The 26,670-nt window shown below is 58.7% G+C and overlaps 1 protein-coding gene and 1 long non-coding RNA gene across 12 annotated transcripts in view; one reads left to right on the top strand and one right to left on the bottom strand.

Moving 5' to 3' along the window:
- LOC101675309 (DAB2 interacting protein) overlaps positions 1–26,670 on the bottom strand; it is a 186,355-nt gene that overhangs the window by 14,334 nt on the left and 145,351 nt on the right. For 9 of the 11 annotated variants that reach the window (XM_045082346.1, XM_045082345.1, XM_045082341.1 and 6 more), the window contains 8 exons: positions 13,040–13,193; positions 11,093–11,191; positions 9,751–10,305; positions 6,640–6,784; positions 6,412–6,556; positions 3,931–4,167; positions 2,133–2,334; positions 353–531 (listed from right to left, as the gene is read on the bottom strand). In XM_045082346.1, coding sequence (XP_044938281.1) covers positions 353–531; positions 2,133–2,334; positions 3,931–4,167; positions 6,412–6,556; positions 6,640–6,784; positions 9,751–10,305; positions 11,093–11,191; positions 13,040–13,193 — 1,716 coding nt within the window. Of the gene's footprint in view, positions 1–352; positions 532–2,132; positions 2,335–3,930; positions 4,168–6,411; positions 6,557–6,639; positions 6,785–9,750; positions 10,306–11,092; positions 11,192–13,039; positions 13,194–18,531; positions 19,086–25,374; positions 25,735–26,670 lie in introns of those variants that run through there. The other 2 variants (XM_004775587.3, XM_004775586.3) reach the window with 2 other exon arrangements.
- LOC123392777 lies at positions 15,114–22,859 on the top strand. Its single transcript, XR_006607425.1, has 2 exons — positions 15,114–15,187; positions 18,350–22,859. It is a non-coding gene; the product is annotated as an uncharacterized LOC123392777 (long non-coding RNA).

The following is a 26,670-nucleotide window of genomic DNA, read 5'->3' as shown; positions in this document are numbered from 1 at the left end:
TCTGAACACGCGACTGGGTAATCTAGACGTATTTGGGACCAAATGGTTCTTCAGCAGAGCGTATTTCTCCAGGTCTTTGTGTTAGTTCCTCTACGTAGAAGGCCTTTTTCACCAATGGAAATATTCCTTTATCTCACGAGCCCCAAACTATGGCACCACCTTCTCCAAGAAGCCTTCCCTGATTTTTCCCAATGGAGGTTCACTGACTACAGCCTGCGTAACACATTTCAAGTCTCATCTAGCTTATTTTATAAACATTTGTGTAGACGTCCTCCTCCCCAACGGGCTACAGACTGCCGCACCTTGCCTTCATGCGTACCCCACAACACCTGGTAAGCCTAGCAGGTCTTACCCAGAGAGGTCGTTCTCTATCACCATTTTCTGCAGTCCAGCCGAGATGCTGCTACTGCCAGAGCCAGGAGTGGAGGCCAAGTCGTTGGTCCCTGGGAGTTGCCCACTGCCCGGGGTGCTCAGTGCTGTGTGGACATCCCTCAGGATTCGAGGCAGGGGCCCCAGTTTGGATATGATGCTCTGCAAACACACAGTAAGAGGCAGGTGTGATCTGTGGGGGCCACTTGGGAAGGCCAAGTGCTTTGCAGCTGCAGAGGAGCCCCTTGGAAAGGCAGGCCCTGCCCTCCCCCACCTGTCAGATCCAGCAGGCTGGGAAGCGGCTGGGAAGGCCAGGAATCTGCACATGAACATTTTTCCCAGGCCTCAGTTATTTCTGGGAGTGAGAGAGGGCGCAAAGCCCAAAGGGAAAAATGGTGACCCAGCCCAAGCCTTCAACCCGGGGCTGTCCTATCCCTGTGCCCCAGAGAGGGGAGCCCAGGGGGTACCCCAGAATCTGCCACAGTGACAGCTCCTTCTCTGAGAGGCTTCTGGGATGCCCTCTACTTATGCACTGGCTTCCAGGACTTTGTGCAGAAGGAAAGTGTGAAACTCATGTTGTCAACACAGCACAGACTTGAGAAACAGACAGCTCAATTTCAAATCCTGGCTGCACTGGCATCAGCCATGACGGCAGCAGCCACCGTCCGTGCTTCCACCTGCTGGAGCGGATGTAGTGGTCGGAGGCCGGCTCAGGAACTCAGCAGGCAGTGGCCGATAGGGAGTGACCCCTCTGGTGCCTCTTGCAGCCAAAGGGCAGTGGACTCCCAGAAGCAGAAAGAGTGCAGCAGCAGAGCGCTGGGATGAACCCGAGAGTCCAGCGACAGTGCGGTGGCCTGTGTACTCCTGTTCCAGACAGTGTGCGGCCACCAGGTCACAGCGGTGATGCGGCAGGACTTTCAGCAGTTAGATAGAAATGCATACTGTGGGCCCACCAAAGTTCCCGCTTGACCACAAACACGAGGAAAAGAACTCTGTGCCTGCGTGTGTACTTCACCCACGAGCAGAGGAATCTGGAGAGCCGCACACCAGAGGGCCCTGACTGAAACTGTGATAGCAGCAGGGAGGCCTTCCAGCTCTGTCTAGGCAGTAACTACTTTAGTCAGGTCTCGTGAGGTCCCGGAAAGCAGAAGATATTCTGGAAGCGGATCCTGCAGGCCTGGCCCTTGCCGACAGGAACCTGTCCACTGTGTGGGCTGGGGCTGCGGGGCCAATGGGGGGACCCCAGGTCACGGAAGGTGCCTGCCAGGTGGCTGCAGCAGGGTTAGAGGTGGCTGGGGAGTAAGATTTTCAACTGATGGTCAAGGGCAACTCTGGAAAGGTCTTCGCCTTCCTGCCTGACATGGGGAGGTACCGCATCTTCAGTCTACATTTTTCATGTCAGTGGCCTTAAACCCTGAAGCAAGGACATTTCTGGAGAAGCAGCAAAAGATGATCACATTTCTCACAGGCAGGGAGCACACCGTCCACTCACTGCTGAGTGTGCCCAGGCAGAGCGAGAGCCCCGGTGCACAAAGTGGGCTCCCGTGGCATGTGCTGGCCAAGTGAATGGGACACGCCCCTCCCAGGAAATGGGGCCCAGAGCCCCCCAGCGCATGCTGACAAGGCCTGGGCTGGCACCTCCGGCTCCAGCACCTGGGTGGGCAAACACTTTTGCCCCCCGAATTAGTCTGGAGGAGGACCCTTCAGCGCTGCGGCATCCTCTGGCCCAGCCCGACCCCCTGCAGCCCCATGGGGCCAGGCACCTGCTCCAGCTGGCTGACGGCCTCCCAGAGCAGCGAGTGCAGACTAGAGAGCTCCCGGCCCAGGTCAATGTAGCCCTCGAAGCCGGCCGTGTTGGAGACGGTCTCAGGGTTGGAGATCTCCAACAGGAAGCGCTGCATGTTGGTCCACTCATGCTCCAGGAACTGGTTCATGAATGACATGTACTCCTCCTTGCTGCCAAACCTGGACGGAAAGCAGGCAGGGTAAGAGCTCGGGGGCCGCGCCCAGGAGCCTCCCTTTTCTGAGGCCCTCCGCCTCCTCCGCTCCCATCCCTCCGAGCCCGCTGCAGCGGCCTCCGTGCCACTCACTCCCCTAGCCGGCCAATCTGTTCTGATTCAGGGCCCCCTCGTTCCTGGCTAAGCCCAGAGACCCTTTTCGGGACCTCTTCTCACAGGACACGGAACACTCTGGCCCTCACTCCCCATTCACTGCCGGTCAGTCTCCTTCTTTTCCGCCAGGTTCCAAAGGCTTGATGTCTAGATGCCTTTCAGTGCATGTCTGGCAGGCCTCTCTGCTGAGCTTTTGGACGTGCACATCCACACGCCCCTACCCTGCCCCTGGCCTGGCCAAATGACATCCGCTCTGTTGCCCCAGACCCAGGCCCTGCCACCAAGCTGCCTATCCTCAGGGGGGACACCACCATCCCCCAGATAGCTGAGCCAGAAGTCTGGTGGTGTCCGGCTTCTCGCTTCCTCACCGGTGAGACCTGCTGACTTTATCTTCCAGAAACCCCAGACCCCACAGCCACTGCCTCCTGTACCGCCACCCCTTGCCCCCAACACTTCTGCCACAGTTTCTTTTGTGGGCGGGAACCTCCGCTACTCTCTTGGCCCCGGCTCCCAGCTGCCTGCTGTGCTCCCTCCACGTGCCCCTGACGTTCAGGCTGACGGGTTTAGGACCCCAAACGGAGGACAGCCAACCTCCCTCTTGCTTCAGGCTGTCCAGGGGCTCTCCCTGCCCCACCTGCACCTCAAGTCCCTGTGACCTCTCGCATCTCGCCTCCCACTCCCCCTGGCCCGGCACGTGACGAGTCGGGGATGCCGGCACATGACCCTCCCGGGGCCTGCCACACCTCTGCCTCTGCTTGCTTCGTCCTGACACACGGCAGGGGCACGTCTCCCAGGACCCCAGCCCAGGCCCCTCCCAAGAGGCCTGGGCGTCTCTCTCACTGCTCTGCTACTTCTCCCACATTCCTTCTCCCTGGGGAAGCACGGGTCTGGGAGGCTGAGGCCAGATGTGACTCAGAGCCCCACACAGAGATGCCTACATAGGGCCCCATCCACACTGCAAACGAGCCCTTCCGTTTGCACCCACTGGCTCCAAGGGACAGCTAAGAACACTGAAGTGCTTTCTGAGCAAAGACATCCTTCACGGCATCAAACAAGGACAGTCTGAAACAACCTGAGAGCCCAACCATGCCAGGCGGGTCACGGAAACATGGGCCATTCTCCCTGGAAGGCATATTAGTCATTCATTGCAAAATGAGGCTTATGAATGTTAAGTACACGGGATAATCCTTATGATAAAATGTTAATTCAAAAAAGCAGAAGGAAAAAATATCTCCTCTTCTCACCTTTGAAAATGAAGGAAACGTACCCAAATGCCATGTACTTTCTGTAGGGGGAGGATGAGGGGTGGAGATTTTGTTTTGCACAACGGGGTCGGGAAGAACTGAGGACGGCGGGGCCATACATGGGGACCGTGCGCCGCCCAACTCCAACTCATCCCCGTGCTCCAGCTGGCGCCCAGACTCCGTCCCGAGGGGCGCCCAGCACTCACTTGGCGAAGTTGGCCAGGTTCTGGGTGACCTTGGCGATGAGGGTGAGGGTGCGGGCGGTGCGGTCGTCAGGGTACTCCTGCAGCAGGTTGAAGAGCGAGGGCGACATGATGGCGGGGCAGAGGAAGCGCAGGAACAGGGAGGCACTGATGAGCCGCTCGCTGATGTCAGGCCGGCCGCGGCTGCTGCACTCCTGCCGCCACGAGGCAAACACCTCTTTCAGCTCCCGTGGGAAGACACTGAGGGGACAGAGGACGGGGAGCCAGTCATCGGGCAGGGTGCCGGGGCAGGAGGGTGCACAGCAGGGACCCAGGTCTGGGCCTGAGAGCGGGGGAGGTGGGCTGCGGGGGAGCTAGCCAGCACAGGGGAGCAGGGCACAGCGAGGGCCAAGGGAAGGCTTGCTGGAAGGAGCAGGATAGTTGAGCTCCAGGCAGGGAGGTGGGCTCTTCACAAAGGGGCCGAGAAGGGAGGGGCACGGGCACAGAAAGGCCAGGTCTCTGTCCCAACAAGAACCAGTGGCAGTGGCTAGCCTGCCCAGGGGCTTCACCCTCCGCCTCCAACACCAGGCACGAGGCACAGGGAGGAGAATACAACTGGGACCGGCCGCTGTTCCCTGGATGCCATCACTGGCTGCTGAGACTCACTCCCTTTGCTTGAATCACGTGCAGGAACTGGACGGCTTCAGCCGAGCTCAGAATGATCAAGATGGGAACAGCCTAATCACAGGATGACAAGACAGCTTTCCCCTTTCTTGGCGGGAAGGCAAATGGAGGGAGTGCACCCCCACCCACCGACGGGGGGCCAGTGGGGGTAGACAGGGGTCCTAGCACCCAGCTGGGGGCTCTCTCTGCTGAGCACCCACAGCCTGCTACAGTCAGGACTCACTGGCCAATCCTGAAGTGGTTTCCCTAGTCTTTACCCAGAAAAGAGACGCCTCCCACCCCAGGAAGGACCAGGCTCAGCACTGCACAGACTCTACACCTGGCTCCATCTCTGGCTCTGTCACTGGCTCCATCTCTAGCTCTGTCGCTAGCTCAGGGTGCTCTGAGCAAGTGCCCAGCCCTCCCTGACCTTCAGTTCCCTCACTCTTACAATGAGAATAGGGCCTGCCCTGCCAAGTTCACACGAACATCTCAAGGCCGTAAGAAGCCTTAATCAACTCACAAGGCTTTTGCCCAATAAGCCCAGCACCTGCCCAGCAGGCTTTCCACAGTGAATGAGGCTGAACCCGCAAAAGCATGCCGGAGAGACAGCGACAGGAGCAGGCCAAGGATCCTGAGTCCTGGCCCTCGAAATGCCTGACCAAGACCAGGCATTTCTGCCAGGAGGCAGCTGTGGAGCAATGACATCTGTGGAAGGCCTGTCCAGAACAGAAGGGTGCCTCTGGGCGCCTGACAAATATCACAAAGAGGAAATGGGAAATTGTCCACGGGTGTTTCCCTCTGTCCCACACCCAGTCTACCCTGGGAACGGGAGCTGGAGGGTGAAAGCCCAGCCCAGCCCAGCCCAAGCACAGCCCTGAACCCCAAAGCGTTCAGGGCTATCTCTCACCGCCAGGTCCCGGGATCACTTCTGGCCCAGCCCAAGGGGCCAGGCTGACCCTAGTTGGGTACCCTGTGCAGCCCAGGGGCAGAGGACATAGTAGGGGAACATCCATTCTGCGGCCTCTGGCTGTTCCCTCTGCTCCCTGCCCGCAGCTCTCACTCACCAAGCAGGCCTATCTCTGCTAGTCTTTCAGGAGCAGCAAGCCATTCCTGGGCCCTCCTAGGTCCAGCCCTGAGCTGGCAGATCCAGCTGCCCCCAGGGAGTTCCAAGTATATGCAGGAAACAGATCCAGACATAGGCACAATCCCCCTCTGACCGAAGTGCTCAGAGGGGGTGAGACAACCACGTTGGATACCATGAAGGGGGGCTGCTGAGGGGAGGCAGGCATAAGGCCTTAAAACAGGAAGGGAGGTGGCGTGTGGTGGTGGGGCTGGGGGGGAGGGAGGCCCTGCCCAAGAAAGGAGTGAGGTACGGCGCGGGGGACAGGTGGTGGTGGCAACCCTGTGGACAGCGGAGAGGCCTCGCATGAAGCCATCTGCCTGACCCTGGAGGGTGCCTGGACGGGTCCTTGCCTACCTCGCTCCCCACGCTGAGGCTCCGACACCTGCGACAGTGGCCGGCCCACGGACGGGGCCCGCTAAGAGACTTGGTGACGTGCTGCCCCATCAATTCTCCACCCCATGTCCTGCACAGATTCTGGGACCCTCTTCTACATCGGAGAGCCCACCAAGGACCAGGACAGGGGGCCAGGCAGGAGGGAGGTCCCCTCCCAGAGCCACCACTTGGGAGCTACGTGAGGTTGCAGCTGGGCCACCAGTGACCTCATCAACCCTCCGCTCTATCGTGTAGGAGTCATGGAGGATGGAGCCCGAGGGCCTTGCCCGGCACCCTGCGGGCACACTGACACAAGCAGGGCCAGGGGCGCAGGCGGCACTGACCAGTAGGAGTTGATGATCTTGCAGAAGGCCAGCTCGCAGCACATCTTGAGGTTGCCCTGGTGCTCAGGGAGGTCGGCGGCCGAGCACTTGCTCGGGTCTACTTCGCAGTTCTCATCCGACTCATACAGCGCTTTGATGAACTCACCTGGGGCAGGAGGCAGCGAGAGGGCGTAAGGACTGGCGGGGGCGGGCCTCCCACCACCCGCGGCTAGCCTGCACCCTCCCTACCTAGCGCATCCTGCAGGTACTTCTGGCCCACCAGCTTGAGGTACTCCTCGATGGCCTTAGTGGCCAGTGTGTTCTCCCGGAAGATGAGGTGTTCGTTGTCCCCGCAGCGGTCCACCTCTGACATCATCAGGTCGGTCAGGAAGTCCTGGGAAGGGAGGTGAGAAGAGCAGATGTGAGCAACCCGGACCGCAGGACCCGAGGATCCCAGCCCCACCCCCCAGCCAGAAGCACCCACTTCTTGCAGCTGGTCCGCTGGTGGTGCCCACCTCTGGGCAGTGGCTGCCCACCACTGGCAGGTGAGCACGGGCAGCCCACGGAGGGCAGACAGCTGGAGGTGGGGATGCGAGAGTGGGTCCAGCTGCCACATGGAGCCGGGAGCCAACTGCACTATGGTCAGCCCCGCTGGACTCAAACCCTGACCAGGCCTGGCCAGGAGACCAGAGCGGATCTCCCTTCCTGTCGCCAATAGCGCTAAAGAGGACACATGGGCCACCCCCCCTCCACTGTATAAACAGCTGCCACGATTCTCCTGCCCGTGACTCTGGCAGGGGCTCCCACACCAGACAGACTTGTTCTGTGCCGCCCCACGGTGGGGAAGCTGTCCAGACACCCGGGAAGGCCGTGGGCCATGGCTCAGATGGCGAGAACACAGTCCTTGGCTTGAGTGGTGAGGCAGCCCCTCACCGCTGTGGGTCCCAGGCTTCTGGAAGACAGCTGTGAACCTGAGGAGTCTACGGGTCCCCTACACAGTGTCACAGGGAGACCCTGGAAGGAGCCTGAGCCCATGCCCTCTCTCCTGACTCTGAAGATGAAGTACGGTGAGCCTGCCTCCCTTGGGAGCCCCTGCCTCCTCAAGCCCTCAGCCAACCCTGGGACCTGGGGGAGGGGAAGAGAGGGAATCAGAGACCTAGCAGAGGGAGACAGAGGTGGCAAGGCAGCCAGCATGGGCCGGGGTTTCTGGTGCCCTGGAAATCCCTCACACTAATATGCACTGCTTTGGGCCCTCTGAAATCACAAGTGGCCCCTGAAATAGAGAAATCAGTTCTAGGTGCAGGAGACCTACCGGCCAAAGTCGGGAGGGGGTGTGGCTGATGCCTCTCTGGGTATCACACAGCCCGAGGACCCCTTCCTGCCCTACGGATGAGCTGTAGGGCCCCCTTCTCTGAGGACACAGAAGCAGAGGCAAGTACTGCCATGGGGCCTTGCAGCTCCACTGGGCTCCGGCTCCCGGTCACAGGTCTTCCTCAACTCCTGGGGTGGGTGCGGGGCCCAGGCTGGGATGAGAAGCTCTCTTTAGAGCTAAAACCCAATGAAGGGAAAGAGGCACAGAATAGTAAAGTGACCTGTCCAAGTTCACACACAGCTACCTGGGCCAGATCTGGAGTAGGGATGGCAGGGAGAAACCCTGGAGTCCAAGGGCAGGAAATCTACAAAGTCAGGGCCCTGGAGGGCGGACCCTGGGGAGAGGGCAGGAAGGTGCTGAGGTGCCCACTCACACAACCTTTTATCTCAGGATTGCAGGGCCCTTACTAGACACTCTGCCTCTCCCCTAGAATGCCCCATTAGTTCCCAAGTGTTCAGAGAGAAGAAGCTCACAGGCACATCACCCCAGCTCAAGTTACTCTCCATCGTTCTGCCTAATGATCCCCCAGGCCCACTGAGGGCAGCTAGAGCCTGGCGTCCAACTCCCTCCACGGTGGGGATCACAAGCCTTATAAAAAAAGGTCACCGCAGAAGGAAGTCGGATTGCCAGGCCAGCCTAGCCCTTGCGGTTGGGTCTTGAAAGAACAGACACAGCAGCAGAAGAGACCTCGCTCACTCCCTCTCTGGGGGCTGGGGATCCCTCAGTTCATTCGGTTTCCCAGCAGCCTACTAACACTGACCAGAGCTTGTCCAGCCTAGTCAGGTCCAAAGGGTGGGGGGGGAGGAAACTCAGCACTCCCTCCCCGCACAGAGACCATGCTGAGGAAGTCCCTCTCCTTGAGGGGGGCCACCAGTCCAATAGGCGGGGGGCTCTAGAGGGCCCAAAGGGGGCTAAAGACTTCTGGGAACAGGTAAGGGAATAAGGGGCCCTGATGGGAGTTATGAGCCTGGGCCCCCAACCCACATCTCCCCTCTGCCCCAGACTGTGAGGGCTCAGGACCTTGACACATGGCGGTCCCTCACCTCCATCACATGCCACTTGGCTCTCAAACCATGTCCAGAGCACAAAGGCCTGGCTCCTTCTTTTTACTTCATAAATATAGATAAGACATTTGTGTTTTATTCTCCTATGACATGGGCCAGCACCCGCGGCCTTCTGCACTGTCCAGTTCTTCTCCACTGAACCCCCTTCAGGTAGCTCCCCACCAACGGAAGGGGCAGGGTGGAGGGGTGGGGGTCCACCTCTGAGGCCCACAGAACCACGCTCCACCGTGCTGGGCAGCTGGGCAGTGGGGGCCTTCCTGAAAGAGCCTACTTGTCTCCGGAGTCAGGTGCGAGGGAAGCACCTGTACAGCACCAGGCTGAGCGCAGCCTGGAAGATGAAAGCGGGGGGCAGGCAGAGAGGTGGGACCCTCCAACCCTACAGGAGGGCCTGCCGGATGGCTCTGGGACAGTCCCCGTTCCGTGGGCTGTGGGGCCAGGAACAGCTGTCACCATAGCGGGCTGACTGCTGAACAGCACAGGCACTGTGTGCACCATGTATGTGAGCCTGGCTGTGAGCCTGTGTGCCTTACGTGGGAGGGGGAGGCTGGGGGCTAGGACAGGCCGTCACATGTCGGGGATGTCACCTGAATGCTCCCTCACTGGATGTGTGTCAAGGAGAGGCCAGCCCTCGAGGGCTGCAGAGAGGCCCCTCAAACCTGCTCCTTCACTCTATGCCACGGTCCCATCCCTCAGCTCCACGTGTGCGTTACCAACCACCTCCAACCGTGGAGGAGGGACACAAAGCCCCCCATTCTGTGACACAACTCTGGGGCTTAGGGGGCCCACCTGGCTGTGATGGGTGCCTCTGTGAGAGCTAAACGCCGTGACTCGGACACAGGGGACAGTGGGTAACCTAGTACGCACCACCAGGCCTCCGTGTGGGCCGCACAATGTGCAAAGACCCACCTGTGCCCACACACGCACCTTGACCTTGCCCGTACTCTGCAGAATGTGCACCAGGGCCGACGCCATCTCCTCCTTGGTCTTGGCACTGAGGATCGGCTCGAGGGCTGCACAGAGCCCCAGGTAGTGGTTGGTGATGTGCTCGGCAAACTCCTTGTACATCTCCATGGGCAGGATGGTGATGGTCTGGTAGCGCGCCTTGATGCGGATCATGGGCCCGGGGCCCTTGCCACCCTTGGGGTTGGGCGTCACCACCGGGTACCACTTCTCCACAAACTGTCGCCCGGCCACGGAGGCAGCCGGCAGGCTCACCAGGCCCAGGTAACTGTTGCGCTCCTTCTTCTTCTTCTTGTCCGTCTCCCGGTACAGGTGGACGGTGACAGTGCGCAGGGGTGGCAGGTTGTGGAACTCAAAGTGCTCCCCCCAGAAGACATTGTCGGTCTTGAGCTTGCCCGTGGTGCGGGCGTAGAGCACGTCGTCCAGGCACAACTCGCACAGGTACTTCTTCTTGGCCGGCAGGTCCTTGGCCTCAATCACCCACAGCTTCAGGATGTGCTCCACACGCCGGCTGTTGTCCTGCACACGTACAAGGGGGCTGCGCTCACCGTGGGGGCTGCAGAGAGCTCTCAGATCCGGGAGGGGCCCAGCCCCGATATGGGATCAGGAGGAGGCAGGGACAGCTCTGGAGTCTGGCGGACAAGGGGCTGGGTCTCTGCTCTGCCTTGCACTGGCCCACTGACCTTAAGCCCGTGACTTAACCTAAGCCTTGGGTCTCTTTTCTGTGAAATGGGAACGAAATGGAGTGACAGACCAAGTAAGAGGGCAGCACAAGGCCTGGCACACAGCAGACAACTGTGCCATTTCCCAGCTCTTCTGCATTCGCCAGTCTGTAAAGTCACTTAGAGGTGACCGCTGCTAAGTCCCCTTCTTTATTAGTGAGGTCACGGTGACCAGGACTCTGCCCAAGCCCTGCAGGCAGGCCATGGAGGCAGGCACAGAAGTGGCCAATTACAGGAGGGAGATCCATGAACCTGACGGGAGGAGCTGGGGGCCCACCAGCCTAGGCCAGAGGTGCTCCTCTGAAGGAACAGCCGTCCAAGCCAGAACTGGACACATATGGAACCAGCCATATGCATGGTTAGGGGGCAGGGTGGGGGGGAACACGGGAATTCAGGCAGCAGGGCACCAGCACCCAATCTCCGTTCTCTGGCCTGCGTCAGCCTGGCCAAATGGAGCTCCTACTTCGGGGGCCGACACCACTGCCCACTCGGGCGCCGCCTCCACCCCCCATTGCGACCTACACCCGAGAACCCTACTCCGTCCCCCTTGCCAGAGTCTGTGTCTGGTCTGGGTCTAGGCTTACCTTGTTGGGGTGTACCGCTCGCCGGAGGTTCTCCATCCACTTATCCCGCTCGGCTGCCGATCGGCAGGAGAAGCACTTGCTTCCCGACGATGTCGTCACCTGGGGGACGGGCAGGATAGTGTCACAGGAGGGGAGCACAGCAAGGCTGGTATGACGGAAGACCTCTGGACCCTGGAGGACTTCAGCCGCCGAGTATGCGCCACAGCCACAGAGGGGAGGCAGAACAAGGCTCACAAAGACCACGTTTGCAGGTGACTCGCTGAGACCCAAGGTCCCAGAGCAGGTCAGCAACAGCAGGACAGCCCATGCCTGGACCAGTTGGTGCCTGGCCCCAGCTTCCCACCCTTGCCTCAGCACCCTTGTCCACAGGAAAGCATCTTTCTGGCTCCAGCCTCTCTCCCAGAGGTGGCAGGAGAGAGAAGGTGAGGGGCCCTCTGTCCAGGTCAGAAGGCAAAGCTTACCCAGAACCTCCCTCTACAGGTAAAACCACAGGCACCAAGGACACAACCACCAGTAAGCACAAAGGATCACCTCAGTCCTCAGTTGACACCTTCTGACAGTTCTTTTCCCAAGTGGCAGTGACCATAGTGATGGTCACAGAAACTTAGCATTTTGGGGGCCACACTGGAGAAATAAGAATCTAGGGGTGCCTGGGTGGCTCAGAGGTTTAAGCCTCTGCCTTCAGCTCAGGTCATGATCTCAGGGTCCTGGGATTGAGCCCCGCATCGGGCTCTCTGCTCAGCGGGGAGCCTGATTCCCCTTCTCTCTCTGCCTACTTGTGATCTCTCTGTCAAATAAATAAATAAAATCTTTAAAAAAAGAAAAAAAAGAATTGGACTATCTAGGCCTGCTGGGCCCTGGGGTCTTTCTGTCTGAAACCCTTCCCCTCCCCTGTGTTCCTCATCCTTCGGTCTCCTCCAGATGAGGGGACCTAACCCAAGCAGCTCCTACTCTGTTCCTGCTGTCCCCAGCACCAGGCCAAGGGCTCTACAGGGGGAAAGCAGAGTCCTCATCCAGCCCACTCAAGGGCCTGCACAAAACAGCACCCCTGCTGTGGACAAGCGGACAGGCATCATCTTCAGCGCATCCCAAGCAAAGACATCAGAGCCCGATGGACCAGGAGCCTGGAGCACGAGACGGCACCCAGTGAGCACAGAGCATACAGCAGGTGCCAGGCCGCACTCCATTCTTTCCCCAGGGCAGGAGTGCTTGGAGGTTGTCCCTGAGTAGCTGATTTTCATTACCAGGCTCATTCCTCTATCAGAGAGCTCCCTTAATCATGCAAGATTGTTAGGGGTGGGAAGCCACCCAGAAACAGAGTTGGGAAGAGAATACGAATAATTGGAGAAGCTATTAGGAACTCCCAGGAACACCTGCAACATTAGCTACCCTGGTCCTGGCTTGGCCTCGGGCTGCCTTGTGACTGCTGACATCTTCTTGATCAATCTGGGCCTTGGCTTCCCCATCTACAGTGAGGGACTGGGCAGGTCACAGCCTTGCACACCCTGCATATGTTGGGTGGCTGACTCTCTGCTCTCAAACCTTGGGTCACAGAAAGCTAGAGGAAGAAAGGCTCTGGCTCTCATTATGCACAAGGGGAGACAAAGCCCCAAAAGGCAATGGTCTCTCCTACCCCACAATGCGTTTGAGGGGTTTCTGAGAAGTGAGCAGGCTCTGGGGCTTAAGCAATTCTATACAGGCTTTCTCTCCCTCACCCACTGGGACCTTGTGCCCTGCACATGGAGGACAGTGCTGACCCATTTTCAAGGAGCCCACGGAGCAGAAACAAGCACCCCGTCTCCCACCTCCATCTGGTTTCTTAGGAGCCAAAAGCTATGAGCAGACTTCCAGCCTTGCCCCAAAGCAATCCAGAGAGTGTCTGGATGCAAACTGGCCTGACCAGGAGAGGACACCCGTGCCCCACCCCACCCATGCAGGGGGACACACCTCGAAGCAGTAGTCCTGGCCCAGGATGCTGCTGTGCACCGGCTTGATGACCACCTCCTCCTCCATACTGAGGTCCAGCGCTTCCACCGCGTTGCTGGGGCTGAGCAGGGACTCGTGGGAGCGAGACTCCTTCAGCCTGGGCATCAGATGGGACCTGGGGGGGTGGGGGAGGCTCTTGCGTCAGGCCCAGCCTGCCACGCCCCTCCCTTCCCCCTTTCTCCAGGAAGCCTGCCCAGACCTCCCAGCTAGAGTCAATCACTCCTCCCAAGAAGGGGGCATTACAGTCCTGGAGTTACAGGGACCCGCCAGGCCCTCTTCCCCACTGGGGGACTCTGGGGAAGTGGCTCAGCCTCTCAGGGAGCAAACGGCTGAGGATGAGGCCGCCACACAGGAGATGAACATCAGCACCGGCTCTGGGGCAGGGTCCTGGCCTTGGAGACCCACAGCACCCAGGCAATCTTCCCCACCTCCTTTCCTTGGCCCTGGTCTTCCTCCAAGACCTAAGGAGTCAGCCATTTGTCCAGAACGTCACTGTCAACAGAGCCCTTTCACACAGAGCATCGCAGTCCGCGCAGCAGCTCAGGGAGGAGAGCAACAGGACTTCTGCCTCCCCCCCCGCGACATACAAGGACGCGAGGCTCAAACTGGGAAGGATGCAGAAGTCTCTGCTCGGTCCCTGGGATACTGACACTCAGACAGGGCCCATGTCCTGGAGCTTGGGTCCAAGGTCAGGGTCAGTAGGCCCCACGTGGACACAAAGAGCAGAGGTAGTGGACCACCTGGTGCCCAAATGGAGCCCAGACCAGGACGGGCTCTGAGAGACCTGTGCATACTGTTTACTTGCTGTGTGGCCCTGAGGAAGTCACTTCCCCTCTCTGAGCCTCGGTTTCCTCAGCACATCACATGGAAAGTACCCCAGATGGCACGTGTACCAGAGCTTGGTAGAGTCCTCAGAGAGGTGAATATCCCTCCAGAGCCAAAGGCACAGAGCAGTGCCCCACCAAAGCCCCTTCCCACAGCTGGGACTCCTAGCATGGAGGCTGGGCAGGCCTTGCTCCTACTGTTGTCCATAGCCCACACCCCTGCAACCGGCACAGAACCCACCCTGGGCTTAGCCCACCTAGACTTCCTTCCCCCAACAACTTCTGCCTTTCAGCTCCTGGCCTCTGATGGCTCAAGGCCCAAGCTATCATTCTCTCCCTGTCTCAGCAAAGACCACACCTCAGGCAGGAAGATCTGGCAGGGGCACCAGACACTTCCCACAGGTCACAATGCTGTAGCCCTTATCTCTACGCCCACTGGAGTTAAGGGGGAACAGAGGCCCATAATGTGGGGGCTCAGGAATCCAGAGATAAGCCTACAAGCCCTGCCCAGCGGCCTCACGGGCTTCAAGAAGCCACTCTCCACCCTTTAGACTCTTCATGTCCATGGCAACAGCCTTCTCTAACATGGAGTCCTGTGCTAGGCTCTCCATGGGAGTGAGAGCCAGAAGTGGGACCCCAGCCCTAGGGAGCCCCAGTGAGCTTCCCTGCAACTGCTCCCCACCATGGATGGCACAGGGTAAGGCTCAGATCACTCAAGCTGAACAGATGTGTTCACGCAGGACTCCTGAGAGCTCGAGGGGAATGCGCAGACCAGAGGGAAGCTGTGGGGCAGGCTGAGGTCAGGTTAGAGCCAGGCCAAACCCCCAAACTCACACGTAGAGCCTAGAGAGACTCCAGGCCAGTGGCATACACAGCTACACTGGCTCCGCTCCTCTGGCACCCTGTCCCCAGAAGGCGGCTTTCCCAAACATGCACAGTGGCCCACCACACCACCTGACCTTAACCAGTTCCCCAGGTCCTGCTCCAGTGGCCCATTCCCCGCCCCCATCACAGCACTGGCCTGGGCTGGGGGTAGGTTTGTAGTCCCCTCAGCTGCAATAGGCCACCCCGGGCTGTCCACCACATGGGGCAGACTCCAGGCCTCCCTCCCATGATGAGGCTTCACAGCTCAGTGCAAGAGAAGCCCCGCCCCAGAGGCTGGAAAAGTCACCCCGCCCAGGAAGGGCTGGGACTCACCGCCCCTACATTTGCTGTCCGGGACTGGAAACCCAGCAGGCAGGCCAGGATCAGGCTGCTTTCTGACTCAGCCTAGAAACTCTGCCAGGTAAGCATGCTGGGAGGGCAGAGTATGGACCTAGGAAGTGCAAAGGGAGTCACGGTTCAACAGACTGGTCCTACCCAGGGAAAGCTAGGGGGCTCTGGTTTTATAGCCCAGGAGCCTCGCAGTCCAGGTCAGACCTCAAAGCAGCCAGGCCTGGAACCTATGGCTGTAGAACCCTCCTCTTCCTTCCTCACCATTCTGCTCCATAAACACGCCCCAGCTGGCCCAGGCCTCCCTGGGAAGGCTCCTGGCTGAAGAGAGGCTGTGGGCAAACTCACAGCTAGGGCATCCTGGCTGCAGCTGGGCAGCCGTGACCCTCCTAACCTCCCGGGGGCTTCTCCAGGCTGTGGGACTGGAGCAGAGGCCACACCCGGGCCAGCCAGTAGCTACTCCAAGGTGTGCCAGTCTGTTTCTGCACAGGAGAGGGCCAGGCTCGAAGTACTGCCCCACTGGGTAGGGACAGGACCAGCGGGCCGGGGCTCCTGATTCGCAGGCAGACACATCCTTCCCGCTCAGCCTGAGTCCACCTGTTCCCCTCCTCCCCAAAAGGCTCCTGGTGGGAGAGAAAAGGGGCACAAGGGGCCCAGAGAGAGCTTTTCTGCTGTGACCCCGCCAGGGTGAAAGGTCCTGACAGAGGCTGAATGTGTCCCTCGTGGTGGCTGATGAAAGGACTAGGGCTTGGGAAGGGGAAATTGTCACTTGGTCACTTCCTGAAACCAGAAGTATCACCAAATGGCTTAGGAACCACCTCGTCCAGGAAGCCAGCCCTGTCCCAGGCCTGCAGGACCTCCTAATACTCTACACCAGTCCGTGCCATCAATGAGTCAAAGTAGGCCTTCACCTAGCCCTGCCTTTGCCTCGGAACAGCATCTTAGGGTGGTGTCTCGCTCACCTATAAGCTGGCCAAAAAGCCCAATGAGGCAGGGAGAAGGGTGGAGGCCACCGCAGACCGCCCAGGCTCCCAGCGGGCAGCAAGAGGCTCAGTCTCCCGACCTAAGACCAGCTGCCAGCTACTGCCTGGCTCCCACTCCATTGCCGGGAGGTTCTCCACCCAGAAGCACCCGCCTCCATCAGGCACAGGACACCCAGCTGCTCACTTCCACATCCCTTTCACCAGCAACATTCATCTACCCATTTTACAGAAAGGTAAGGGGCTCAGGGAGCAGCAGCGACCTGATCTGCCCAAGGCCCCTGCTGCAATGGGGGCCTGGTTGGTCTGGGAGTCCTGCCCACGGCTGCCTTGTGTGGTGCGGGGGTCTGGAGCCTGATGCCATTGTGTACAGGTCTCTGTGACCCCTAACCCCACATCAGGTCCCTCCCTGCCACTCCACGGCTAGCGTAAGAAAGAAGGTGATCCAAAAGTCCCACTGTGTGGCCCCCTCCAGCACCCAGATTTGTCCCATGATGGCTTACCCCAATGACCTCCTGTGGTCCCTGGAGACCAGAGCCACCACACTAAGGGGAGCAAAAGCCTTCACACTGCTGCAGCCCTGGTCCGAGCTCATTCTCACAACAACCCTGCCAGGGATGCCATGGGACTTCACTGGGCTCAGATCTCAGTCCAGACTGCGGGCTCCGTGTGCCTGGCCCTCCTCACCAGAGCAGAGCTGGCACTCAGGGCTGTGCCCATAGGAAATGTCACATATATCCCTTTGCTGAAACCTCACATGGCCATAAGCAAATACTGAGCTCACCCCCACTTCACCAGGGAGAGACAAGCCTGCTCCGAGAGGGCAGGCCCAGGGGCTGGTGTCCCCTCCATACTTCAACCCCCTGGGGGCCACTTCCTTATCTGAAAAAGAAGGGCCTTGCTTCAAACAAAACCCAACAGAAAGGAGCAGACACTGAAGTGCTATAAAGAGGACTGTCAGAGAGAGGCGATTCTCAGGCCCTGGAGCAGAAGAGGGGTTCCTGGCCAGGAATGCATGAAACTCAGTACCAGCCCCGCTTGCTGGGGTCCCTCTGCCTGCTCTCCCTCACCCTGGGCTGCTCTTCCCCAGGACTCACAGCTCCCTAAGGTAGGCCTCCAGGCATATGTCGTCCCCTCGTCCTCAACATCAGCACACCCTCCATGAAGCCTTCCCGGACTCCCCGGAGACAGCAACCGTGCAATGGCCCCAACCCCTAAGAGTCAGCAGGCTATGCTGGGAAGGTCTGTCACAGACCATCTTCCTGCCTGGCTGGGGGCTCCTGGTGGGTAGGGCTGGATCTGTCTCAGAAAGCAGATTCAGGGCCCCTGAGGTTCCCAGACCAAAGCCACAGTATCCTAGCAGCCAAGGTCAGCTAAGCTCTGTGAAGGGGGAGGAGCTCAGCTGGGATGGGGGCAATCCTCCCTGAGCTGGTTGGGTTACTTCAATCCCAGTGACTGGGAAAAGGGACAAAGACAACCCAAGCGTTGATCACAGTGGTTGTCTGCTCGAGGTCAGGTCCCAGGAGCAGCACCCCAGGGCTCCCCCAGAATTTGAGAGATGCCCCTGTTCTGGCACTGTCCAGTTATGGGGAGCTCCCTCCACCTCTCCCAAGGCCAGATGGCTCATCGTACCCTCCGTGGCCACACACCCCCCACTGCCCCACCCTCTGAGACATCTCTGAGTCCTAGACACAATGGATTCTCTAGACCCTCATCAGACCCCAAGGACCAAAAGCCCCGTGTCCCCCTCCCCCCCAAGCTGAGGCCGTCTGCTCAGGCCTTTACCTCCATGGCATGGAATCCTCGTACTTCCTGGGAAGGGGAGGGTACCACGGTTCCCACGTCACAGATGGGAGTGCCACGGGCCACAGGGGAGGGAGACCTGCTCTGGACTCCTCCGCTCCAGCAGTCTTGGCCAGGGCCTGGGGGGCAGTGCGGGGGGGCCTCCCACCAGCCTTCTCCATCTGACCACAGCAGCACCAGCCTACCAGATGGGCCCCTCCACCCGACGCGGCGTGACCCCCATCCCTCTGCCGTCCCCTCACATCCCGAAGAGAAGCACGTCACTGTGCTTCAACCTGGCACTGAGGCCCTCCCCGAGACGCCTCTCTATCTCCCCTCACACCGCACCCCGACAAGTGACCCAGACTCTCCTCCCAACTCGTCCCCCTTTGGGGCCCTCTGCCCATGCTATTTCCTGACGCCCTACCACCTCTCCCTGTACCTCTCCGCCTAACGAATTCTCTCTTCCTCAGCTGTGGAAGCCCAGCCCAAATGCTGCTGCCACCAGCCTGCCGCCTGGTGTCCCCGGGCAGATAAGAGCTCACGCCCAGGCCATGCGGCTGAGACCCACACCCCGTACGGCTCTCCCACCTGTCTCCTCGGGACAACCTACCAGGGCTGAGGTGCTGCACCCCAGAAGGGCCGGGTAACTCACCCGAGATCGCATGGGTGGCGAGCAGCCAAGTGAGATCTGAACCCGCTCAGCAGAGTCTAAGGCTAGCTCCATCCGTGCCTCCTTCAACCTTCCATCGCCCCACAGGCAGCTGAGCCACCGAGGGCCATGGCCAGCCGACTTGCTCACCATGACCCACTCATTCCACGTCCAGAGACAAGAGCCAGGGGGGCTGGTGAGTGTGGGACAGCCCCTGCCCAGGAAACGTGGGCCCAGCACGGGCACGGGCACGGGCGGAGCCACCGCTGGAGATACAGCCAAGCCCCAACAGCAGCTCATTGTGAGGGCCAGGGAGCAGGAACAAGAGGACATTGTCCCAGCTCTAGGGCCACAGTCTTATCTGATAGCCTTCCAGCCAACCCACGAGCTGTTTTTCAACTCCAGCTTTTTTTTTCTTCAAAGGTTACTAACACAGAAGTTTAGCAAATACCCCATTATTTCAAGAAGGGAGGAGACCCCAAAACAAAACTTGCAAGAATTAAGAAGCCCTTTCTGCCATGGGAGGATGTTCCCAGCGGACAGGGTGAGTTGAGAGGTTGTACAGCCTGGAAAATGAGAGATTCAAAATTGCCTTCAAAGTCTTAAAGGGGCAGAGGGAGCTGCCCTGCATGCCCCCAGAGGGCAGACCTGGGACCAGGAGAGGCCAGTCACTACTCAGGCACAGGCTGGTTTGGTTTTAAAGGAGTGAGCACCCTATCTGTGGGACTGTGCAAGCAGGAGCTGGTAGCCCCTTGAGGCACGCGGCAGAGGGGACGCCTGCCCTACCGGAGGATGGCTGGGTAACAGGCCATGCAGGTAGGCAGGCAGTGGAGTAAGTAAGCCCCGGGAGCAAAAGCCCACATGCCCTCCCCCCTCACAGCTGGGAACAGGGAGAAGGGTAGGAGGGCCTAGTGTCAAAGGTGCCCAGCCACAGCGGCAAAGCTAGTCTCCATTCCTTAAAAAACCACTCAACCACATCAACTCTCCAGGCCTCAGTTTCTGCACCCATAAATAGGGAGAATGGCCTACCTCCCCGACAGGGCTGTTAGAAGGATCAAGTAAGATGTGCAGGTGAGTGCCAGATACCACAGTGAGTGCAGGGGTACAGCTGCGAGCAAGGCCGACACAGGACCTGCCGACTTGTCTGAAGGCTGTTTCCAAGGTGGGTGATGCTCCTGACATTTGGGGTGCTGAGATAAGGACTTCTCAGGCCATTTTCTGTTCCTTTCCTCTGACCACTCTAGTCTTTTCACCTTCTCCACGCCTCAATTTTCCCCATCTATAAAATGGGGACAAACTACATCTACCCAAATGCTCTGGGATACCTCAAAAAAAAAAGGCCCTTAATTTCCTGAATGAAAGGAACGGGTGGTCAGTAGACCCTTCGAGAGGCCACTTTAGCCCCTCTGCTTATGAGTCCCAAGCACAGCATCCCCTGAGTCAAGCTCCCACTCATACTTGTGTGGTCTGCTGCCACTGCCCATGACCACAGCCAGACCTGGAAGGGGTAGAAATCCTGGACGAGGCTGGTCTCCATGGAGGAGGTGCCCGCCTGAGGGCTGGCGGCACCTGTGGACTCCGGAGTCAGGTCAGAACAGGCCAAACTCACTCCTGCCTGACACAGCCAGGCGGTCCAGACAGCTGTGCTGGAAAACTCTGCCCTCCAAAACTGGAGCACAGTAGGGGTGTGGGCGCCAACGTCCTGGGAATCGAGCGGCAGGACACAAACAGGGCAGCACCCCACCCAGAACACCCAGCAGAGCCATCTCTCCCCACACCCAGCCTTGCCCTGCTGGCCTGGGAACCCGGTGCTGAGAAGGCCAGTGCTTACTCCTGGCCCAGCTGCAGTCCCAGGAGAGGGGAGAAGAATGCAGCTGCCTAGCGGCTCCCAGGGCCCAGGGGAGACAGAGTCTGTCCTTAAAAGGCAAGGAGGCTGGCTGCCCTGCCTGGGAAGTCTTCCTGGGATGACAGTGCCTGGAAGCATGGTCCCTCTCAGCCTGGGGTTCTCTCATCCAAGGCCAGGGGACAGGCCCTAGCAGTCACTGGAACCAGTGTGACCCCATCTCTACCACATGCTGAGCCCTGGGCTGGGCAGTGCTGGTCTCCAGGCTTCACCCGACCCCTGGGAGTCCGTGCTTCCCTTCCACGCCGCAGGGCCAAGCTAGCAAAGGAGGTCTACACCACTACAACAACAACAGGATGACCGGATGGCTTATCGTGTGCTATGGCTATAGCGCAGCCCGAGGCCTGGCTCCTAGGAAGTGCCCCATAGGTGCTGATTTAATGATCAACACTGTGGCTGCCTGGACTTAACAGCCACTTAGTAAGTACCTACTGTGCACCCAACTGTGGGACAGAGATGCCTATCAAGGTGCACACATCACAGCTCAGCCTTCTCCCAACAGCCCCGCACAAAAGGCAGCATCGCCCTAGCAGAAATGGGGAATGTGAACTCAAATAGGTCCACAGAGCCCTACTTCATGGGGCAACTTTCCCCCTACACACCCCAGTTCATCTGAAGGATGTGACGAAGGAAGCTTTAAGACAGCAGAGGAAACAGGCTGGGAGAACGGAGTGCCTCGGCCCGGTCACCCAGGGCAGAATGGGAGCTGAGAGCCAAAGGGGCTCAAGGGGCCAGTGCTGGTACTCAGCTCACACTGGGCCAGGCCTGGAGGCTCTCACAGAGAGGGAGATGAGAAACCTGGCCAGGAGGGCTCCTGTCCTGCACAACCCTACCCCCCACCCCATCCCTCGGACCCCTGGACTTGCTGCATAGCAGCCCTGAACCAGCTCCCTCCTCTCTCTGGGGTGCAGCACCTCACCCGCTGGGCCGCTTCCAAGGGCGCCACAGAAGCCCCACCACGTCCACAGCCCAAGAGCGCAAGGGACCAGACACGAAAGAGCACATGGCTTCCCCCCGCTGCCACCACCTCCAGCGCCTTCCCAGGGCACCTCACTGCTGCCTGCCGCGGAGCTGGAGCCCAGACCGGGGGCGTGAGGGGTGATCCCCATCCCCACCCTCTCCAGTGCCGTTCCGCAGCCTAATGGAGTTTTCAAAAAACATTCGGGAACACATTTACCTCCTACCTCTTATGTCTTTTCGGGGGCTGGGAGGGCAAGGGGCCCACAGAGTGAGAAGAAACAAAAAACTTTCCATCTAATCCCCCAAGTCATCCTGCAGCCTGAATAATTTCAGGTTTTTAATCAATAGCTGTCAGACTTGTCAAATTACTTTGGGGACCGCAAAGCAGTTTTTAAACATTCATAAACCTCAGTAGAACAGCGAAGTGCCCTGAATTTTAAAAGAAGAGAATCTGAGGAACACTCATTGAATGGGATGAGATCTGGACAAATCGAAAGTGAGCTGAAGGCCGAGTGCCCCTCCTGCTTCGGAGTGGGGACAGCTTTCCGGCCCCCTCGCTGTTCCACAGGAGAAACAGCCAAGAGCCTGGCCAGGGCACTCAGGAAGATTAAAGAGGGTGACGCCCCTAAACCTTAAGCCCCCCACTCCCAGCCCCAGGAGCACTGCCCCCAGCCTCGTGTGCGGCAACCCTGACACTACAGGTCTCCCAGGACCCACAACAACCCACGGCACACACGCTGGGTCCCTGCCGGACATCCTTCCCACCTTCTCCACTTGGACAACTCTCGAGAATGGTTCAAGGCCCTCACCGAGCTGCTCCCACCCTGCAGGCTGTCTGTACCCTCTCCTTCTCACATACATGAACGCACCCATCCTTCCCCTTGGTCCCATGGATCACACCACCGAGTGTGGGACTGGTTTCTGACTGGTTCCCCAGCAACTCCACCACCCCCCCGGGGCAGCAACCATAAATACCGCCAACAGCTGCCTCAGGCCCTGGGGACTCATGACCCAAGTGGGGTGAAAGATGATGAAATAAAAAAACAAATGAACTGAAAACCAAGGACTTCCGTCCCCCAAGAAAGCCACTTTTCCCTCTGGCTTATCTAATTCCTCCCAGCTCTTCACCTCCGGGAAGTCCTCCTAGGTTCAGGTTGCCCCTCCAAGAAATGTGAGGATGGGGACAGAGGCAGGACCTTCTCCCCTCCTAACACCCAAGGGTCATGGCATGTCCCCTCCTGTTCTGTGCAGGCTGTTCACGTTAGGGTGACAAAGCTATGTGTGGACTGTCTTCCCCATCCCTGGTCACCAAGCTTCCTGCCCCAACCAAGGACCAGCCCCTTGTCAACACAGCCCCAGCTCCAGGCACTGTGCTGGCTGATGACTGGTCAATGTGGAGAAGACTCCTTCCTTAAAAACAAACACAAATGAGAATAAAGCTCTGGGACTTTGGTCACATTAATTACTCCATATGTCTCCGTTCGTCATCTGTAAAATGGGGGTGACACCACCTCTGACACACAGTGAGCCCTATGACCAGCCCTGGTTCTGCCTTTGCCTGGACACTCTACCCCTTCCCTACCCAGCAGCACTGCTCTGGAGGTTCCTGGCTTCTCCCTGGGCACACAGTTATTTCCAAGATGCCTCTCACTCTGCCCAGCATGCAGGGCCCGCCCGGCCCTCCCTGTATGGGGGCTCTTGAAGAGCCTCTCTGCCATCTGAGCCCAGAGAACCTTGGCCATTCCACATACCAGCCCCAATAGCAAGATTGAGAGTGCTGTCATTTTAAGTAGGCACCTCAAGCCCCCATTGGAAGAGAGATGGACAGACACATCTGGGAACAAACATAGACACCCTAGGTTCCAGCCCCAGTGCTCATCTCTAGCCCTGCTATCTTTTTAATTCCAGCCACAATTTGGGACAGAGTAGCTTTGTGGTCTCAGGGAGACAAGAGTCAAAGATGGGAACAGGCATTGGGCCAAGAGAGCAGAGTTCTCGAGTTGGCCTCTCCTGCACCTCGGCCTCTTTACCTGACAAATGGGCTGCCTTTCCCCCTGCCAGAGCCTGCTCGAGGCTCCTCATGCTCATGAACCTCACTATGCCCCCCATTCCCGGTGGAATGGTGCCCTCCTACCCTCCCCCATTCCCAGCACCCCAGCAGAGAGCTACCAGGTGCCTCCAATACGCCAACACAGCCTGGAGGTCTTGGGACCCGGGCTTCCTAGTCGTCCCTAAGCCTGGTATCTGGGAGTCTCAGTGGGACATCAAGAGCTCTGCTTCCCAGACTCTAACTAGTAGGAGACAGCGTGGTCTTTCAACAGCAGCAAACTAGCAGGAGAGGGTGGCCGCCAGGGAGCCGCAGGTTCCCAGGCCACCAACAAAGGCAGGAATCTAGACGTCAAAGGAAAGTGGGGTGTAGCTGCGGAGTTCCTCCTGCTCCTGGTGACCATAAGCCACAGCCATCTGTGGCTCTACAGTGCCTGCCTCACCCGTAACCTCTCATACCTGGGAAGTGTAATGGGTCCACTAAATGTGGGCTTCTGATGCTCATAAAACCCTGCCCCCTGACTACAGTTAAGGAAACAGAGGCTCGAGACCTCAAGGGGCTTCCTAAGCCCAGACAGTATGGCAGACTCCAAGAGCTCACCAACTCTCCCCACAACCCCCCACACGGGCTGCCTCTAGGATAAAGTAGCCCAATCTGTCATTCGCCACCTGGCCATGGGATTCCAACCAATAATGCCATATACTTTCAAATATAGCATCCAAGATGGGTCCCAACCCAGCAGCTATGTCTGCTTTATCCATGAACCGTGGCTCAAAGACCCCCTACCTCTATGACATGTGCCCCAGCAAAACCAAGAACCCCCTCCAGGGTTTGACCCATGCACCCAACCCCTCAGACACTGGGACGTGGAGGCGAGGAGGGGTCCAGCAGCTTGTCCAAGGTCACCATTCCCAGGTACGGGACAGAGTTGGAGGCCTAGCATTTGGGCTCCAGCTCCAAACTGTCTTCACTGCTTGTCAAAACCTCAGGCTTTCACCAAAACTACAGAAATCATGTAAGCCCATGCACCAGCTTTCAGAGAACTTACAGAAATTCTGGGTCACCAGACCTGTACCCTGAGCTCTGCCTTTGTCACCTCTGATGTGACCCTGTCTGGAAAATGGTGAGAAGGACACCCTGCTAGTAGGTGTCGGATCCACCACCAGCCCCCCGGAAATGGCAGTGAGGCTGGCTGGGACCAAGGCTGGAACGTGCCCGGCACAGCGCTTGGCGCTCCACAGCACTGGCTCATTTATTTCTCACAAGCCCTCCACTAACAAGCCGGATCCCTGCCTTCCCTGGAGACAGAGGTACTTCCCCAGGAAAGGCTGCCACATCACAGTTAGGACCCGGCTCCTAACAGGGTTTCAGATGTGTACGCGGAGGCAGAACACACTCCAGGCCCACAGGCCCAGGGATCAGGGAACAGATCCAGGAAGGGAGGGGGAATATAAAAGAGCCCTGCTGGGGGGCCGGGGAGCTGGGGTGGAGATGACATGGCCCCCAAACCCCAGCGCAGCCCCACCCAGTCCAGCCGAGGGTTGGGCCACCCAGAGCAAAGGCCAAGATCCCCAGCTCAGAAAACTTTTCGGCCATTCCTAGCCTTTCCCGGTTCTCAAAGGGGTAGACCATCAAGGCTTGGCTGTAAAAACTAAAACCGGCAGCAACACTTCTCAGTTTTTCTCTTTTTGGCGGGGCTAATCTAACTGTTTCCACATTCTGGGCAGGCGGGAGATGTCTGCAGAGACACCATCTCTGGAGCACTCCGGAGTCCCTCCCAAGACTGAGTACCTGTGACAACCCCTCCCTACCAGCCGGCTGCCACCTATTTCACTGGGGCTCCCTGGGCCCAGGAGGCTGGTCGGGGGCCCTGGGGCTGGCAGCAGCCCACATTCCAGCCTCTGCTCAGGCAGATTAGAACAATCAGGCCACTTACCATCCCTCAGCACGGCCACCAGGGTCCCCAAGCCACCAGGATCACCAGGCCGGGGGGAAAGCGAGAGGCCAGGCCAGCCACCCCTCAGCCTGCTGTCCCCCAGTGGGCCCAGCCAGTCTGCAGCCCTCCGGTCTGGTCCTAGACATACCACTCCAGCCCTGTCCGCTGGGACTAATCACTGCTAGTTAAACAAAGGCTAAGTTCCAACTCTCCGTAATGTGCTTTTAAAGGGCCAGTGTCTCACTCGGGGCTGCCGGCGCCTTAAAGGCACAGATCCCTTTTTCAATGCAGGAGACAAGACGGCAAAACCCAAAAGAACTCCCCCAAAGTCATGATCAGAATGGAGGGCTTAGCCTTCTCAGGAAATCTAGACAAAATACACAACAGTAAAAATTCAAATTTCACCCGAAGAGCGCCCCACACCCTCAAACGCAGCTACCTCTGAAGCAGGAAGAGCAGAAAGCACAGCTCTCTTCGGCACTCAGTATGGGCCGGACACGGCACGGCTAGCACTGCCGGGCACTGCTCACAGCCCTCCACAGGCACGTGTCCTCACACCCCATCTCACAGATAAGGAAACCAGGCTTCTGGCTCCCACCTGCCCCCTCTGGAGGCCCACTTTCCCCACCCTGACCCGCAGGCCCGACCTGTTCCGCACCCACGAGCATCCTTCCTTCACGGGGAGAATGTGGAGGGTAGATGGGGACTCACTTGTTGCAGGTGCCCAGCCACTAGGCTTTCAGTTTGGGCCTCAAAACCCTGTGGGGTCTCTTCTATTGTTTCCCCCTTACAGATGAAAACACTGGGAATCACGCCTGGACACAACACAGCAGGAAACTGCATAGATGCTAGGTAAGGGTGAGATACAGGAAAAGGAAAGAAGAGGAGGTAGAGGGAGATGAAGTAGGTCTGCAGCCCTGCAGGAGGACTGCTTGACACTCAGACCCTCATCCCTTTCTGGAAAGGATGTATGGCCAAAGGAAGGGACAGGTGAGGAGAGCCGTCCTTCCAAGCTCAGCAGCCGAAGCCCTTCCACTGTCCAAGAGAAAGGAGGAGGCAGGGCTGCAGGGCTGAGTGCTCTCCAGAGGCCCTGAGGCTCCAGGGGGAGGCAGGTCCTGCCGAGCTGCTAGAACAGGAGTGGGCAGAGGTGAGGAAAGGAGACTTAAAGCCTTGGTACCTGGTCTAACAAACACTCCAAGAGAGGTGGACTGTTTCCTGGCATCTGGAGTGCCTGGGCACGCTGCAAGTGGTGTGTGGCCATCCTCCATGAGAACGGCCAAGGCCAGACAGTGTCCT

This window comes from Mustela putorius, unplaced genomic scaffold (genome assembly GCF_011764305.1).
Source record: "Mustela putorius furo isolate JIRA1106 unplaced genomic scaffold, ASM1176430v1.1 tig00000596_pilon_pilon_pilon, whole genome shotgun sequence".
NCBI classification, from domain to species: Eukaryota; Metazoa; Chordata; class Mammalia; order Carnivora; family Mustelidae; genus Mustela; species Mustela putorius.
The sequence above is the reverse complement of the archived record's forward strand: the minus strand, read 5'-3'. Positions and strand labels throughout refer to the sequence as shown.